Genomic DNA, 19353 nt, shown 5'->3' on the forward strand with positions numbered 1-19353 from the left:
AGTTTAGAGAGTATTCTACAGTATTAAATACCTGGACAGTTCAGGAAATCTAGTTCTATGCAATGTGGTTATGTTGAAAATTTGTAAATTTAAATGTACTAACTGTAATGAATGTCACAGTTTAGGTGACAGCATATAGTGATTAATGGTCAACAACAAAACAAAATTTTAACAGGCAGGGATCAGGAATAGTAAACAATTTATCATAATCAATAGAGAAAAGTAGGAAATAGTTTGAAATTTGGGAAAAGATGAATTGATTTGAGGATTGGTTTTTCAATTGCACTAATGAGTAATTTTTAAAAGTCCTGTTAATAAAAAGTTTGATTTGATCAATAAGAGCTGGTTTGATTTGTCAGTGATGGGATTGCTGAAGCAGCAGAATTTTTCTTTCAAGATTTCAAAATGGAAGTAATTTGTATGTCATGTGATTGTTTCAGAGAACTCAGGATTTGTTATCACTGTTGTAAAACACAAATCAAATGTATGAATAGAAAGCAAGGTAGTGAAAATAACCATAGTAAGTGATTTGACTCGACTTGGCAATCACAGTGTTTAAGACTGAGAGTATTAGAAGCTCTCTTGATTTGGGGATGGGAAAGAGGGTAGAGTGTTGGTGAGGAGTGAGGGCCTGGCTAGCCGGAGCTCAGAAGCATGTTGCTGCTTACAGCCACTTCGATCAGCACTGTCCATGGGTCAGTCTAGCCCACTGCCTGTTTTGTGAGTGAAGTTTTATTGATGTACAGCCTTGCCCACTAATTTACATATTTGCCTATCACAGCACAACAGAGACTTCACGGCCTACAAAGTCAAAAATATTTATCTCACCTTTTATAGGTGAGCAAACATTATCTTGGACCAATGTTTTCATTTATTCTGTGTTTTAAAAACATAACTTTCCCCCTAATGTTATTTAAAAAGTTCAAAATAAATTATTATGGTTTATAACATTAAAGCCGGAATAATGTTGATTTTTTTTTTAATTAGTAAAGCAGCATATCTGTTGCTCTTGACAATTGATGTCCTCACCTATCTGTAGTTTTAGTTAAAAAAGGCAAAAATAAGTTTACTTAGTGACAAATTGATGAAGAGGCTTCATTCTAATACACTGACAAATAACAGTAAGACACTTTTAAAGTGACTATGTTGTCATCAACCAAAATAATAATTTGGGATTTTCTGAATGCATCTTTTTCCTTACCCATTTGGCATCCATTTAACTCAGAGTTTAAATGTTAGGTAGAGAAAAATCAAGCTTAATAGATAAAATGATTGAAGGAGTTTGTAGTATTTAGGAGTGACGTTTTGTTTGTAGGTGTTATTTCTGTTACATGATTCTGGTGATGGTTGTCACCTTGCAAGTATTTTGTTGGATGATCCACTCCTAGCTTAGTAATTGGTTGACAGACACTTCTGTTTTAAAAACTTCTAAATAAAACTTAAATAACCAAATTGATGACTTTTGGAATGGTTGTTTTTATAATTATTAGACATACCTAGAATTTTAAAGGTAATTTCATATTGTAAGAAATTATTGTTTTGGCATGTAAATATTTTTGTTTTAATGTTCTCACTGACTCACAAGTGTTTCTCTTTATTTTAGGAAGCTGAACAAGCAAGAACAGACTACTTCATTAGGACACTCTTACTTGAATTTCAAAATGTAAGTATTTTCCATTTAGAGATAGTTTCTAAGAATATGTACCCTAAAGAGACAATATGTGTAAACAGTATACTATCTTATCTTACATTAGTTAAGGAGATGTATTTTTTGTTGTTGTTGTTATGTAGTGTAACAAAGAAGAAAATCAGATGTAATATTTTATTATCTTAAGCCTTATATTTAAAGTAATATAAACTTTAACTCACTTAGAATCTTTCCCTAAGTTAAATTTACACTATGGAATAATTGGTTTCTTTGCTGTAGATATTTTTCCTCTATTGCAATAAACAGATTAGGTTATTATTTACATAATTATTACCCACTTTTACTAGTTTACAATGTTTTAGAAAGCGACAAACCACCATTAAAGCTAGTCTTCGGACTTCTGTGGTGGTCCAGTGGTTAAGAATTTGTCTGCCTGTGCAAGGGATCCCTGGTCCCAGAAGATCCCATGTGCCTTGAGGAAACTAAGCCCATGTGCCACGACTACTGAGCCTACTTGTCTAGAGCCTGTGCTCTGCAACAAGAGAAGCTACCACAATGAGAAGCTGTTGAACAACAACGAAGAGTAGCCCCCATTCACCACAACTATGGCACCCCACTCCAGTACTCTTGCCTGGAAAATCCCATGGACGGAGGAGCCTGGTAGGCTGCAGTCCATGGGGTTGCTAAGAGTTGGACACGACTGAGCGACTTCACTTTCACTTTTCACTTTCATGCATTGGAGAAGGAAATGGCACCCCACTCCAGTGTTCTTGCCTGGAGAATCCCAGGGACGGGGGAGCCTGGTGGGCTGCCGTCTATGGGATCGCACAGAGTCGGACACGACTAAAGCGACTTAGCAGCAGCAGAGAAAGCCTGTGTGCAGCAATGAAGACAACAGTGCATTCAAAAATTAAAAAAAAAAAAAAAAAGCTAAGTCTTCATTTAGATATATCTTGTTTTCACTTGAGGCCTGTGACTTCAACAGAACTATATAAAATGAAATTTCTTCAGGAATGAATAAAAAATCTGATGGATATGAGAGAAGGCCTATCAGTTCTTCCTCAGTCTTAAATTTAAATCACTTTAAAGTAAATAACCAAAATAAATAAGTAAAAAATAAAGTAAATAAGCTTGGCCATAAAGCTTACCATTTCTTCTCCAACCAGTGCATTTATAAACATACTTAATTCCTTCCTGATGATAAGTAGACATGGTTCCAGTAGTTGTAGCAACCCTTCTCCCGACTAATCATTTCCCTTTAGTTGACTCAATTATTATCACTTTGGTTGCTATTTTTTAATCTGTACTAATAATAATAGGTACTTTATGGAATTTCAGTAGTATATCAGGCATTTCAGTCCTCCTAACTTGTATAGTGGTAGATACTGTTTTCTCCATTGCCCACTGATGAAGATAGAGTCTTTGAGAAATTAGGTAACTTACCTAAAGTTATTCAGTAAATGACAGAAGTAGAATTTGAATACAGTTTTGCCTGAATGCCGGGCAGTGCTTTTTCTGCTTAACACCTAGAATAGCCATTCTTCAGGTTCTTAAAAATTACAGAAGTTTCCAAAGAGCTCTTGTTTATGTGGGTTATATCTTTTATTATTTACTATATTTGAAATGAAAACTGAGTTTTTTTTTTTTAAATACACAAGCAGACATTGCACAAGCTCTCAAAGTGATGACATCATCTTAAGTCTTGTAGCCTTGAGAAGACTGCTGTACACTGATGAGAGAATGAGAGTGGAAATGGCAAATAACACCTTAGTATTATTATAGCGTGAAATAACGTGAAAGCTATTTCACAAACCCCTTGAAAGGGTAGGGAGATGGATGGCAGCCTGCACCATAATTTGAGTAGGTTTGGGTTCGGAAATTTTCATTTCTAATTTTCTTTTTCATTTAAATAGTCTACTAGCCTTCTAACTGTAATGGATTCTAAAACAATGCTTATGGTATATTGCTTATCCATTTACTACTGTAGATTAACTATATAGTATTCTGGTTAAAGTGCAGGTTTTGGAAGTAAGACTGCCTGCTTTCAGACCCCATACTGTCATTTGCTATGAAACATTACGCAGGTTATTCTTTCTGTCTCAATTTCCTTACCTATAAAATTAGGATAGTACTAACAGTACCTTCCCCATCGTATTACATGCAGGATTAAGAAAAGGTATGTGATAAATGTAGGCTATCTTTTTTTTTTTAACAAAGTGCTGAATATGACATACATATCTTAGAAATGGCAGCAAAGTGAAATGTGCAGCTTTTCTGTGTGGTTTAAAATTTGTAACTGTATTTTCATATGATTGAATTTCTGTTATTCTTCAAGGAATCTCGTAGGCTATATCAGTTTCATTATGTGAACTGGCCAGACCATGATGTTCCTTCATCATTTGATTCTATTCTGGACATGATAAGCTTAATGAGGAAATACCAGGAACATGAAGATGTGCCTATTTGTATTCATTGCAGGTACAAAAGAATTTTCTAAATATTTAATTAAATATTTTTCAGTATAGATGGCATTATAATGTGGGTAATGTATAGCATTTTGAAACATAAGTTTGGAATTTCATTAGATTGGTCATTATATGGGTTTCTAAATAGTAAAAGTGACTTGAATCCTGAGGCAGTTTTCCTTCTCTTAATTTTTTATTTTACATTAGATCCTTCCAAAAGACTTAAAATCATAGTACTTATTTCATAAAATAGCAATTTATTTTTTAAGTGACTTATACCTGTATTCACATTTGTTATAAAAAGTAAATGAAATTTTTTGGACTCAGAGGTTAATTAACTCAGGTTAATTCAATAGTTAAAAGATATTAGTGGAGTTATATTTAAAATGGATAGCCAACAGGGGCCTACTCTATAGCACAGGGAACTCTGCTCCATGTTATGTGGCAGCATGGATGGGAGGGGAGTTTGGGGAAGAACAGATGGCTGAGTCTCTTTGCTTTCCACCTGAAACTGTCACCTCATTGTTAATTGACTCGAATATAAAAAATAAAAAGTTAAAAAAAAAACATTAGTGGTGATGGAGCACCAAAGATAGTTTACTTAGCCAGTTGGTTGGATTGTAATGCCTGTATTAGTGAAGTGAAAGAGCTACTTTTTCTTTATGAACCAGAAAGGTGACCTGCTGATGTAGACGTGGGAATCAGTTAGCAACCTGCTTAATTAAAATGATTTTTCTTTAGTTCGTCTGTGATTAGCTGAGTCTAAGTAGTTAACTGGTTTAAAAGAGAAGGGTCTGTTTAATTGTAGAATTATAAGATAAATTGCTTTGGCTTGACTTCTTTACACGTTAACTGAAATTATTTCCTGTTGTATTCATATTGTCCAGCCAATGTATATAGGTCATAAACCCAATTTGATGTGAAGATTTTCTTTTAATAAAATAAAGTTGATCATTTAATGTTTTTGAACAACCAAAATATTATGTTAACTGTAATGTTTCATTGATATAGTCTCTGTCTTTGTAATATCACACTTTTAACCACCAAGTTTTACATATATATCATTTAGCTCTAGTAAACTCTTAACACTAAAATTTTATAAGTGTTTTGATGTGTGGAATTGACAAATAAATCAGTGATTTAAAATTAATATTATTGATGTCTATTGTTAAGAGCTTTTTAGAAAACCATACTAAATTGCTTATAATGTACTGTATCATGGATTCTTAGATTACATGATATTTCTAAGTTTCAAAATACATATTAAAGTGCTGCCCAAATTTTTTTCCGCCTAAAATTATTAAAGATGTCAGTAACATCTTTTTACTCATAGTGATTTCCAGCCTTTGGGTGCATTTGCCTCCCTCTAGCTGAAAACCAGTTACTTCAAAGTATTTTTGTCATGTTTTAAAATAACTAACCTTGATATTTTATTTTACATTCTTTAGGTTCTGTTCTTCAGAAGATTAGAAAGCATTAGTGGCCTTTCTTTAGTGTAACTGCTCATGTTCAAACCAGTTTCTAGGGCTTGTTAATCTTCACCTTTCCTGTACCTTTTGCAGATTGAAATGATATAGATTTCTTCCTCTACCAGAGCTATCTAGAACATAGTATAAATTTATCTCTGCAAGGTGTTTTGTTAGCTAGACAAGGTTTCACAAGGTAGACAGACTTTCAGAGTGAAGGCTTCTAGGTATTACTCTTGCAAGTTCCTTAACTTAAAGGAAAACAATATATAAATCATAATGTTAAGGATCTTTTCCCTGCACACATCTTAAGTTGTAGTTTACTTACTAAGTAAGTAGAATTTTATCAGCTTTCTTAAATGATTTTTTGCTTCTGAGTATTAACATATTTATCCACATTTATCTTATAGTTCTTTTATTACAAAAATCAAATTGTTTTTTCAAATTTTATATCCATAGTGCAGGCTGTGGAAGAACAGGTGCCATTTGTGCCATAGATTATACGTGGAATTTACTAAAAGCTGGGGTAAGAATTTTTATATAGTGTTATATCTAATTCATCTGTTATGATTTTTAAACTTATGACTAATTGCAGTAAATTATACCATATGTTTTGTTATACATGTTACTACTTTTTTAGAAGTAGCTTTGCTATGTAAGAGATAAAGGCAGTGAAAGGTATAAATGATGCATATTAGCTTGAGGGTAATACACTGGGCAGCAAAATAAACATATTGTCACTCATTTGTTCTGAATGAATTTATACCTACATTAGACATGTACGCTCTGCATTGACTTTTCCAAATACTGCACCTCTGTTGCCTTTTATATTTATCTATGTATAAATATAATCAATTCAGTGAATATTTATGTCTAACTGGAAACATTATATAGTATAGGGTTAAGAATGCTGACTGGAGCTAGACCTCCAAGGTTAAAATTCTTGGCTCTGTCATTTACTAGTTGTGGGATCTTGGTCGAATTACTTGATCTCATTGTACCATAATTTCTTTATTTGGAAGTGGGAATCATAACATTAATAATTGAAGAATTAACTAAGTTCTTAAGAAACTTGTAAAGTTCATCACTACTATGTGGCAGGTAGCAAGTGTTCCATTTACTGTTAGTTTTTATTATAATCCTTGTTATTATTGTTGCTACTACTTCTGTTTCCAAGAAATTGGTTTTGATACCATGGAGGATATAAAGAAATAGCCTTCATTACAGATTTAAAAAGCATAAGTCTCCTTATTATATGTAGATTTGGTTTATTTGCTGGTTCTATAGTACATTCATTTTCTAAGAATTAGGAAGTTTTATTCTTCATAGCTTTATAGTTTCTATGAATATGTCAATCTGTTATATAAAATATGAACAATAAAATATTTACTTTCTTTTCCTTCTTCCTTTTATTCATTTTCCTTTTTTTTCTCTGCCTTTCCATTTTGTACTTTTGCATAAGGAATATTTAAATTTTCAATAGTTTTTCAAAAAGCCTGCTGTTAAATTTTATTTTTGTATTCCCCCATTCTAATCATTTCCTGATACTCATATGAAATGAATAAAATTTAAGTGGCTTTATAACACATTTTAACATAAAAATCAGGGATTAAAATCCGGGCGGGAAGCATTTGGATGAATACAAGCAGGTAAACATCTTGTCATTTCAGAAGGGTTGTGTATCTTGAATATAGTCCCCATTTGATTGAGTTTAACATAACAAATATACTCTTAAGGCTTAGGTTAGGAATTGATATAAAAATATTTTGATATATGTCAAGACTCCTAAGCAGTGAACCTAGAAATCACATTTTAACTTTTCTATCTCTTTTATCTCTCCAAAATATTCTTGCTGATGACCAAGTTCTAATAATTCTGCCTCAGCAATATGTCTCAAATCCATTGGTTTTTCTTTTTGGAATGCTTCAGTAAACCTCCACCAGTTTCTCCCCTTTTCACTCTTTTATTTTCCCTGCTACAAAAGTTACCCAGATATTAGATCTGCTCATGTCTATATTTCTGCTCATGTCTACAATTGCCTATTGTAGTAGTTAAAATACCAGGTGTAGAAACTAATTCTGTAGGATTCACAATCAGTCTCCAGAGATGTAGCTGTCTTAACTGGTCCTTATAGAGACAGCCAAGAAAACACTAGCCTATAGAATGAATTCAAACTCTATCATGTTTGTATTCTGACAAGTAGCCTTATCTTTTCTCTTTTGAACAGCTCTCCTTCTTTCAGTCTTTTAGTCGGTTTTATCTACATCAAACTTCTCTATTCCCCAAATAGATTATACATTCTATCTGCCATGTTTGTGTATATTTCTTTAATTTTTCACTCACATACCAATCAGTGTTGGTCACAGCATATTTACTCCAACTGTACTGCAACCATACGTTGGCTGGACATTTATCTGTCTCCGTATCTGGCTCACTAACTTGACTGCTGAGAGTCAAGATTAGTTCTTGGCTCTAGACAGTCACTGATACATGATAGGTAGTGCTTAATAAATGTTTTTAGTTATCCAGCTATATATAACGTCTGTATGAAAAGTTGAGCACTGTTACACTGTTTTTCTGAATGGTTGTCCAGAGTTCATGTATTAAATTCTTTGTTTTAGAAAATACCAGAAGAATTTAATGTTTTTAACTTAATACAAGAAATGAGAACACAGAGGCATTCTGCAGTACAAACTAAGGTATGTTTTTCTGTTTCACTTTATGAAGTGTATTTTTATAATTGCCTTCACTTTTTAATGTCTTTTCCCTTGTTTATCACTTCATCTCCTTAATAGGAGCAATATGAGCTTGTTCATAGAGCTATCGCCCAACTGTTTGAAAAACAGCTACAACTGTATGAAATTCATGGCACCCAGAAAATTACTGATGGAGTGGTAGGTGTTCTTTGCATATTAATTTTAGAAAATTTACTTTTTACCAAGATGTGACATTTAGCTTTTTAATTTTCATCCTGTGTTTTATCTAATAATAAATATCTGTTAGTTATTAGTTTTATTTGTTATTTTTAAATTCCTTTTCTTCTCCCTAGTTCAATCTCTCCTGTGATGAATAATTTAATGACTCTAATAAAAGTTAAATAATATTCTAAATAAAATATATTTATGAATTTAGATCTTTAAAATTATATAATTCAATATCATTTCAAGTATAGATTACTTTTAACAAATTAACTGCATTTTTGTCTCCCCTTCCATCCAACCAAAGTAAGTCTAAGTTGATTCTTCATGAATTTTATTTTGGTTTTGGTCATCATGATATACAGTTTTGTCCTTACTTTGTATGTGCTTTTTAATTAAGTAGAATTATAAGACCACGATTATGTCCCTTTGGGGCTTTAGTTGTCATTTTAGTGTTAAAAGATTTTATTGACAAAAGTACTGTTTTCTCACAGTGCTCTCTTTCTGCCTTTTAAAAAAGTACTCCTTTTACTTTCTCTCTATAATTATTCTATCCTTGAAGGTATTGGGCTATTTTTTGGAGTGTTTTTGGATAAATTTCTTTACATCTTTATTATTGAACCTAAGTTAACTGTCACTTGATAAACTAATTTAGCTCCAATAACTTAAATAAAATGAAGATATTACTGGCAACATTTATAACCTTTGTTTTAATTTTTTTCCCCGTTTATGTGGTTTTGGCAATTTCCGAGACTATTTGTTTGAAATATCTTGGTGTTATGAGAGATTAGTTAACCAAATGCATATTACCTCAATGTGTGAAGTAATATTGACCCATGGATTTCGGGGATAGTGTATTTCCTTTATTAGACATGTGATAGTTTCAGATTTTTAAGATTGATATATGTGACCTTATTATTATTTCCTTCATCAACAAAGGAATCATTGTGCAACTATGCCTCATATATTATCACATCTGTTTTATCTTTAGTTTAATTAAAGCCTGTTATAGCCTGTGCTCAACATAGCCAAATATTTTATAATATAGAGTAGAATGTCTGTATATTATTGCGTATAATTTTACCTAACTTGAGACTCCTTTAAATTTACAAAAACTAAGTAGGCTACATTCTTCTTTAAACTTTATTTGAAAAATATTTTTGTTTTTTTTCGTAAATGCAATATTAATTTCAAGGTTAAAGTTTTTGAATTTCAGAGTTCCTTATTCCTAGAAACAAAAATATTTTTAATGTATAGAAATTATTTACATTAATTTTTGTTGAGATATAATTAACATGTAGCATTACTTTCAGGTGTACACCACTGTGATTCAACATTTGCATATATTGTGAAATTATCACTATAATAAGTCTAGTTAATATCCATCATCATACATAGTTAACAGAATTTTTTTCTTGTGGTTAGAACTGTTAATATGTATTCTCTTATGTGCTAAGTCATTTTAGTCGTGTCTGACTCTGTGTGACCCTTTGTATTGTAGCCTGCTAGGCTCCTCTATCCATGGGATTCTCCAGGCAAGAATACTGGAGTGGCTTGCCATGCCCTTCTCCAGAGGATCTTTCTGTCCCAGGGTGAACCCCTGTCTCTTATGTCTCCTGCACTGGCAGGCAGATACTTTACTACTGGCACCACCTGGGAAGCCCATTTACTCTTAGGAACCTTCAAATATAAAATACAGTATTATTAATTATAGTCACCAAACTGTATATTATATCCCGTGACTGACTTACAAGAGGAAATTTGCAAACTTTGACCCTGTTTCACTCACTTTGGGTCTACCACTGACACCACCTCTGTTTTCTGTATCTTTGGGTTTGGTTTTTTGTTTTCTTTTTCCACATATGAGATCATACGCTATTTGTCTTTTCTCTGACTTAATTCACTTGGTATAATGCCCTCAAGTTCCATTCATGTTGTTGCAAATGGCAAGATTTCATTCTTTTTTAAGACCAAATGATATTCCATTTGTGTGTGTGTGTATGTGTGTATCTTCAACTTAGTGTTTTGTTTTCTTCAGATAAATACACGGAAGGAAGTGCAATTGCTGGATCATATGGTAGTTCTATTCTTAATTTTTTGAGGAACCTCTGTGCTGTTTTATATAATGGCTGCATCAGTTTGCATTCCCACCAACAGTACACAAAGGTTCCCTTTTGTTTTTTCCATGTCTTTTTGATAATTGCCATTTTGACAGGTATGAGGTCTTAGTATGGTTTTGATTTTCATCTTCCTTAAGATTAGTGATGTTGAGCACCTTTTCATATACCTGTTGGCCATCCTCGTGTCTTCTTTGGAAAAAATATCTTTTCAAATCTTCCCCCATTTTTTAATTGACTTGTTTGTGGGTTTTTTTTTTTTTTTTTGCTACAGTGTTATGTGAGTTCCTTAAATTTTTTAGGGTATTAACCCCTTATCAGATACATGGTTTGCAAATATTGTTTCCCATTTGGTAGGTCGCCTTTTCATTTTCCTGATTGTTTGCTTTGCTATCCAGAAGCTTTTTAGTTTGATATAATCCCACTTGCTTAACTTTGCTTTTGTTGCCTTTGCTAGGAAAAAAAAATACAGTGTTCAGTGTTCTATTTTTTCAAGCTTTTAACTGTATTTAAGTTATCTCCAGAAAATATGTGATAAATATTGCTTTATTTTCATCTTTGTTTTTCTCATTACCTGATTTTTCTTTAGATTTTATTCCTGAAATTAAACTTCCTTTTTACTATCCTGAACTCCACATTACAAGTATAATTTTGTTATAGTTTCTGCCTAGTAGCTCAAAGGTTTACAAATCCCCAAGGAATACAAGAAAAATCATACATAATATGAGATTAGGTGAAATAACATACAATAGAAATAGTAGTTATTTCAGTCCTAGTCTCTCATCTCATTGCCTGGTTATATAGGAGACACACACTACATGCTTGCAACTTTAACGTCTGTTAAAGCTGACAGGGTGACTGCTGAATTTGCCATTGAACAGGTGGGTTTTCCTATTTTGCAAGAGGGAAAAATAATTTTCTATAGAATCCATTCTAAGAAAGCTTTGCCAAAGGTTGTATACCATAATGTCTGGAACTATATTTTTCAGTGGATGAATGGATAAAAAACTGGAAAGACAAGTGGATAGACGATAAGATAGCTTATCATTTTAGATAATTTTTTAATGTTTTCCTCTTAAGAAATCTTGTTTTCTAGGTACTTTAAAATATAAATGACCTGTTTTTTAAACATGTTTATATATGGTTGGAAGCCACAAATCCCAGTCGGAGAAATGTGGGATCTAAAAAATTGGGGGAAATTATCTTAGAATTGTATGATGAGTAAAATGATTTGAAATATATTACTTATGTTTTTGAACCTATGCTCTGAGAAATAATCATAAATCTCCATTTATTATTTCTCTAACTACTTAATATGGAAGTTGAGGAATTAAAAAAAAAACTTAAAGCTCTATGTTCTGGAATTATTTTTGTAGAGATTTTAGTTTGAAATGCTAGTCAACAATATGACTCTTTAATAAATAGTATTTGTTAGAGATACTTAAAACTACAACTAAAATCACTTCCAAGAGTAGGAGATCTAAAGAGAAAGTTTATTTTCAGATTCAGTAGCATGGACTTGGGATATAGAAATACCTCAGTAAGCAAGTATCTCTAAGGTGTGCACACATGCCTTTTTTCTTGTATGTAAAAGCTACTACCATCAGTTGATGCCAGAATTTTCGGTTTTAGGATTATTGAGTAACAACAGTGTTGTTAACAATTATTGTTAATTTGTGTTATGATCCTTGTTATGTTTATGTTGTACATTTTAGGAGTGATATTATTGAATTCTGAATTTTTTCCTCACATTTTTTTTAAGCACCTTGTTTTAGTATTTATTTTGTCCTGCACCTGATAATACATCCTTGCTGCTGCTGCTAAGTCACTTCAGTCGTGTCCGACTCTGTGCGACCCCAGAGATGGCAGCCCATTAGGCTTCCCCTTCCTGGGATTCTCCAGGCAAGAACACTGAAGTGGGTTGCCATTTCCTTCTCCAATACATCCTTAGTTCATTTCAGTTCAGTCGCTCAGTCATGTCCAACTCTTTGCGACCCCATGGACTGCAGCACGCCAGGCCTCCCTGTCCATCACCAGCTCCCGGAGTTTACTCAAACTCATGTCTATCAAGTTGGTGATGCCATCCAACCATCTCATCCTATGTTGTCCCCTTCTCCTGCCTTCAATCTTTCCCAGCATCAGAGTCTTTCCAGTGAGTCGGTTCTTCTCATCAGGTGGCCAAAGTATTGGAGTTTCAGCTTCAGCATCAGTCCTTCCAATTCAAGACTGATTTCCTTTAGGATGGACTGGTTGGATCTCCTTCAGTCAAAGGGACTCTCAAGAGTCTTCTCCAACACCACAGTTCAAAAGCATCAATTGTTTAGCACTCAGCTTTCTTTATAACCCAACTCTCACATCCATACATGACTTACTGGAAAAACCATAGCCTTGACTAGACAGACCTTTGTTGGCAAAGTAATATCTTTGCTTTTTAATACACTGTCTATGTTGGTCATAGCTTTTGTTCCAAGGAGCAAGCGTCTTTTAATTTCATGGCTGCAGTGATTTTGGAGCCCAAAAAAGTAAAGTCTCTCACTGTTTCCACTGTCTCCCCATCTATTTGCCATGAAACAATGGGACTGAATGCCATGATCTTGGTTTTCTGAATGTTGAATTTTAAGCCAACTTTTTCACTCTCCTCTTTCAGTTTCATCAAGAGGCTCTTTAGTTTTTCTATTTCTGCCATAAGAGTGGTGTCATCCTTAAGTATTTATTAGGTTTGAATTTTTTTTTTTTTTGTGGCCCTTGATAGTTCTGTTATGTGGAAATATTAATACATAAAATAACTTTAGTGAAATGGGTGAAGGTGGTCAGAAGTTTTTTAAAAAGTAATTTTAGTAATCTCTGTTTGAAACAAACAATACACTAGAACCTAATCTCTGGTAGATTCTTTAATTTCTAAAATACCTTTCAACTTCAAAAGTTGGTGATTGTTTTAACTGGTAATAAAAGCAGCCAAAGAGAGCAGTATACATTAGGACAAATGTGGCGACAAAAGGTGTATATATAAGAGGATCAGGAGATATAAAAGTACAGCAAACATTATTGTAGGTAAAAACTAGGAGTCCAAGAACATTGTTCCCTTCTTAAGTCCAGTGAGTAGGAGGTTTTGTTCTTGCAGTGTGGGCAGTGGCTCTCTTGAGTTGCATTTCTGCATTGCCACATGGATTCCTTTAATTATTGGAAATTCAACATGCTCAAAATCTGACCTCTCCTAGAAGGTCTTTTCCTCTTTTGTGCTTTTTTGTTAATGGCACTTTTTCACCCAGAATAAGGAGTCTTTAATGACACCTTCTTTCCTTTGTCACATATAGTCATTTGCCTGCAAATACCCTTACTTTCTCTTCCTGTTCCAGTCCCACATGTTCTATACCTCGTGCCTCTGTTCTCCTTGTCAATGTCTTATCCACCTCTTAATGCCATTCTGCGTGGTACATTCATATTTTCAACTTCTTATTATTTTCCCAACTATATCCTTAATATTCTCATCTATAACATTTCCTTTCTCTGGTTTCCTAGCTTCAGTGTACAGATTTTACCACTTTATGATTTACTGCCCTTTTACTTTTTTCTTGGATGGTTATACAATTCTTGAAGTTAGGGGCCATGTCCTTTGCATTCTTGTATCCTTTCCAGTGCTTGCTGTTCTAAAATTGAAAATGCGCTGAGAACGTACGGTTGGTGTGTTTGTGTGTGTGTGTGTTTGGTATTTGGCAGCAAAACCTGACTTGACATGACATGAGGCTATTTATGTTTTAATTATTACAAATTGCCGTGTTTTTGTAGGTTAGAAACAGTTATTTAACCTACTTAGTGAGAATATTTATATAGATTTTGGTACAAAAATATTAGAGTATTATTGTGGGTGTATGACTGTTTAATAGAAATAATAAGCAAATGAATCACTACCATATTAGAGGAATCTTTATGATGCAGAATCTAAATTCTGGTGATAGTCGAGGATCTAAAAGTGTGGTAATGAAAAGTCATGATTTACTTGAAGCAAAACCAGTTTATACTCGTTGTATAGGTGTACAAGTCCTAATTTGGACAATAAATTGTATGGTCACCCTATCTATAGCAGATATTCCTAAAACAGAAGCCTCCAATTTGAGAGGTGGCTAATGAAGGATGAAAACTTTCATCTCATAATGTAACTCTTGTTTTGATTAGAACAAGATACATAGTAAGATGTGTAAGACACTTCAAATGCATCTGATATTAGGAGACGGGTACACTAAAATTTGCTGTAGAGTTAAAGTCTCTGATTCCTTTTGTTGGGAATACTTAGTAAAAAAGGACATTGGCAAGAAACTGTTATATAAAGAAGATGCCATGATGGACATGGAAGAGGTTCATTTGATTTTTAAAAAAAGCAAACTACAGTTTCAGAGTTTTTAGTTGACACAGTTCATCGGGTCACAAAGAGACAGACACAACTGAGTGATTAACTTTTTAGTTGATTATAGTATCTAGAAAGATGTTTGTTTGTTATTTGTTTTCTAAAATTATCTAAGATGTAGGCAAGGGTGAAAATCATTCTTGTCTTCTGGCCCAGAATTAACACAGCCTAGCTATATAAAAATGAGGTACTTTCTGAAGCTATAAACTAATTCAAGACAATGTTTTATATAATAATTGCACATCTCTATTCACAATCATAACTAAATACAACCTAGTTAGTTAGTTAAGTTGCTCAGTCGTGTCCGACTCTGCGATCCCGTGGACCACTAGGCTCCTCCATCCATGGGATTCTCCAGGCAAGAATACTGGAGTGGGTTGCCATTTCCTTCTCCAGGGGATCTTCCTGACCCAGGGATCAAACCCAGGTCTCCCACAATGCAGGCAGATGCTTTAACCTCTGAGCCACAAGGGAAGCCCCCAAATACAACCTAAAGCTGTGCTAACTCTGGATCATCCCTTTTAATGACTTCACTGGTCCATGTCACCAGCAAGAACCGAGTATATCCCTGGAGGCTCTGCCTGCCCTTTTTTGGGTCCATTTGGTTAGGCAGTGATATAGGGGTTGTGTACCCTAATGGAGTAGGCATTCTGTGTTGACAGAGGATGGTGGAGCAATGAATGATTAAAGTTCGTTTCAGGACCTGTTTAAAAATAGTAGGTAGCAATATATGTCTCCAAGAAGTTTAGGACATAAGACTTACTTTGTGGTTTCCCCTCCCCCAAAATCTGCATATTACAAATCTAGTGGTAGTGATGCCTTAAAAAAAACATCTTATTTGATCTTCATTTTCTTGAAACATCTGTTTCTTTGCAGGAGCATTTGAACTATGTTGAAATGCTGCTGTATACGACTGACTTTTTTAGTAACTGGAGATGGACTTTTTTATATATAATTTTCTCATTGAATGTGGCTTTTCCTTCTTAAATATAGAAGATATAATACCTATTTTATTATTTAGCAAAATTAGCATTGTTTTAAAAATTCAAAAGCCCAATAAAAAAGTTTATCTGAAACATGAGGAAGGAAAATTATTTTTCCCTTAAAGTTAATGAAGCTTTTTTTCCTCTTGGCAGAATGAAGTTAACACTGAAAATATGATCAGCTCCACAGATCATGACAAACAAGATTCTCCCCCTCCAAAACCACCAAGGACCCGCAGGTATTGTATGTCATGTTTTGTTTGAAAGGATACTTACCTTTTACTTACTGTTACTAAAACAACAACAAAAATCTGAATATTACTAAGTTTTTTTTTTAATAACTTCTCTTATCATTCTTTTGTTTAGAATGTAGCATATGTATGGCAGTTGATCTTCTAATGGTATAATATAAAAAATTATTTTCAATTTAGATAAATTTTCAGTAGTATATCAGAACAGTGAGCATAATCATGAATTGATTATAGTTCATCTTTTGATACGGTACAACTAAAATTTTAGCTATTCTAAAGATTTATTTCAGTTTTCTAATAACAATAAAACTGTCAAATTATTTGCATGTGATCTTACTTTCATACCAAGTGCTCATTTATAATAGATAAAAATATATATTCCTGTTACCCTTTTTCTCTCCTGTTTCTTTCAGGTTAGTGCTAGGTCAGGTAGATGGTAGTTTGGAAAGAATATAGGTAGTCAAAATGATTTTGTTACAAATCCTTTTTAGCTGCTTACAAGCTTTGAAGTTGTAAGTCACTTAATTTATTTGATTTTTTGTTTTCTGTTTGTTTGGTTGGTTCGTTGGTTTCTTTTTACGTATTTTCCTGAGGAGTAAATGAAATGAAATATATGAAAATGCTACGTATAGGACATGGAACATACTTGGTTTTCACCAAATGTTGGTTTTCTCTTTACAGTGTGGAGTTAAGATTGAGTTACTGAATTAAAAGGAGGCACAGTGGAAGATTTGTAATAATGTTGGGATGACTTTACTGTGTCTTATCCCAAGCATAGATCTGCCTAAACAGCTAGACCTTCCTCAAAGTAGAACTTCTTTGTATAGGATTCACCAATTTTTTTCCCCTTAAAACTTTGATAGTAGTTGACTAAAGTTGGGTGAGGCAACTATGATTGTGTCTTGGCATTGAGTTACTGTACTTTATGAGATCCTTCTTTACAAAAGTAAAAGCTTACAATAAGAAAAGATGTAATAGCTATATATTATAGTCTCTAGAATTCCTTTGCATGCTTCTATAAGGAAGATCAGGAAGCCTGTACAGATGGTTTTAGGCATCAGTGTTTAAATGCTCAGGCTGTCAACTGCCCACTAGCACTTCTCAGCAGTTCTTGTTTGATTTTCATTTTCATATTTGCTGTGGAAGGTAGCCAGTTTAAACCTATATAGATTGTGAGTTCTCTAACTTTTTTGTCTCCCATATCAGTTCTTTAGAGTCCTAAAGACACTATAATGACCTTAAAGGAAATTAATAAACGTTGTTTTGCTACAGTAAAATCTTTTCATTTGGATTTTGAGATTGAGCCAAGGTAGAGGTCCTCAAAGTGTGCACTGATATTTGTGATTTATATGGTCATCTACCTCCAACAACAAATAATGGTAGCCTCTTCCTAATTTTGAAGGAGAAAAAAATGAGTAGAGTGTTCTGAATTTTAAACCCTTCTTACATACCTTTTTTAAAACTTTGACTCCTGTTTTTTTTTCAACAAATGAAAAGGTAATTTTTAAAAGTACTAAATGAATGTTAACAGAAAAATGTTCATTCGGCTTATGTCAAGGTTTTATTTGGGGATATATACTCAAATTTTTATGTGTGTGTGTGTGATTTTGTATAACACACTTAGGTCATCTTCTTTCTTATTCATGCAGTAGAGTAAATTGGCAGAATTCCATTGTGTTCCACAAAGAATACTTTGTTAACTGAAAATAAAATCCAAATAGCATAAGACTGATTAAAAAAAAACAGTATATTTTGTTTTTTAGTATGGCTGCAGTAAGCAAGTTAATCTATTGTGTAGATTATATTGGAGTTATTGGAGAAGAAGGCCTGTTTGTTGTATTAGATTTAGTCAGTCATATGATTCTGGTTTATAAATATTTAAATTGTAGATTTAAAATGAACAGAGCCAGGAATTATCAGACATTTGATAAAAGATTCTAACATGAAAGACATATCCAATAAGCAGGGAAAAAGGGGACATGGATGAAATAGAGATAACACACAATGGGGGGAGGGGCCTGTCTATTTTCTCAGTGCTTAATACTACAAGCATGAAATCAGAACCAGAGAGCCAGATCATAATAAAGAAGATACTCTTGGAAATTAAAAATAATAGCATAAGTTTTTAAAATTAAAATTTAATTTTAATTAAGGAAGGCTCGAAGATAAGGAAATTTCCCAAGAAAATGAACAAAAAGAGAAAATGTGGAGAAAAGATATTAGAGAATCAAACTAGGAAGTATGTCACATAGTAATAGTAGTAACAATAACTAAACCTAGCCATAGTCTGGAAGGAGACTGGAAGAGAATAAATTAGCAAAGTAAGTCCCTAGTATTAACATAAATGTTTATACAGAAAGTTCTCAATATAATGGATTAAAAACTATAATATAATGGATTTTAAAAAGTTAACACATGAGATTGTGGGCTTCCCTGGTGGCTCAGATGGTAAAGAATCCACCTGCAATACAGGAGACCTGGGTTTGATCCCTGAGTTGGGAAGATCCCCTGGAGGCCTGGGGAATCTGCATGGACAGAGGAGCCTGGGGGCCTGCAGTCCATTGGATTGCAGAGTCAGACACAACTGAGCAATTTAGCATGCATGAGATTATAGAACATCAAAGGTTTTTTTTAAAAAAAGAGAGAACCTGAAAGCTCCAAGAGGGAGAAAACACAGCTCACATTCAAAGGAACAGGACTCATAATTCTGATATAAAATTCTAAAGGAAAGTTATATCTAGTCTAGAATTATATTCCTTTTCCAAAAGTCAGTAACCTTGAAAATATAATAATTATGTAGGCCTCGGGAAATTTGTTTCCTGTTTATAGTTTTTAAGAAGCAATTGGAGGGTATAACCCACTAAATCAAGTGTGTGTACCTAGAAAAAGGAAGATGGGATCTGGGAAACAGGATCGTCTGCTCTGTGGTGGCCTCAGGGGCCAGTGGTCCAAACTGAAGTGGGAAGCTCAAGGTTTCTAAGAGGGATGTCTGTGGTATTGATGGTTATATGGCCAGTTTCTGGCCTCTCTTGGTGGTTATTGACCAGTTGAGAGGAGGTGTTCAAATCTGCAGGAAATTTTGAAGGACTGAATTACTGATAAT

The 19353-nt window shown here is 33.6% G+C and overlaps 1 protein-coding gene across 4 annotated transcripts in view; it reads left to right on the forward strand.

Moving 5' to 3' along the window:
* The window catches only part of PTPN12 (protein tyrosine phosphatase, non-receptor type 12), a 94639-nt gene that overhangs the window by 61350 nt on the left and 13936 nt on the right, over window positions 1-19353 (forward strand). For all 4 annotated transcript variants that reach the window (XM_010848092.1, XM_010848094.1, XM_010848091.1 and 1 more), the window contains 6 exons: window positions 1604-1663; window positions 3984-4126; window positions 6039-6105; window positions 8201-8278; window positions 8375-8473; window positions 16153-16238. In XM_010848092.1, coding sequence (XP_010846394.1) covers window positions 1604-1663; window positions 3984-4126; window positions 6039-6105; window positions 8201-8278; window positions 8375-8473; window positions 16153-16238 — 533 coding nt within the window. The remainder of the gene's footprint in view (window positions 1-1603; window positions 1664-3983; window positions 4127-6038; window positions 6106-8200; window positions 8279-8374; window positions 8474-16152; window positions 16239-19353) is intronic.

Source organism: Bison bison, unplaced genomic scaffold (assembly GCF_000754665.1).
Source record: "Bison bison bison isolate TAMUID 2011002044 unplaced genomic scaffold, Bison_UMD1.0 scf7180017864260, whole genome shotgun sequence".
NCBI lineage: Eukaryota > Metazoa > Chordata > Mammalia > Artiodactyla > Bovidae > Bison > Bison bison.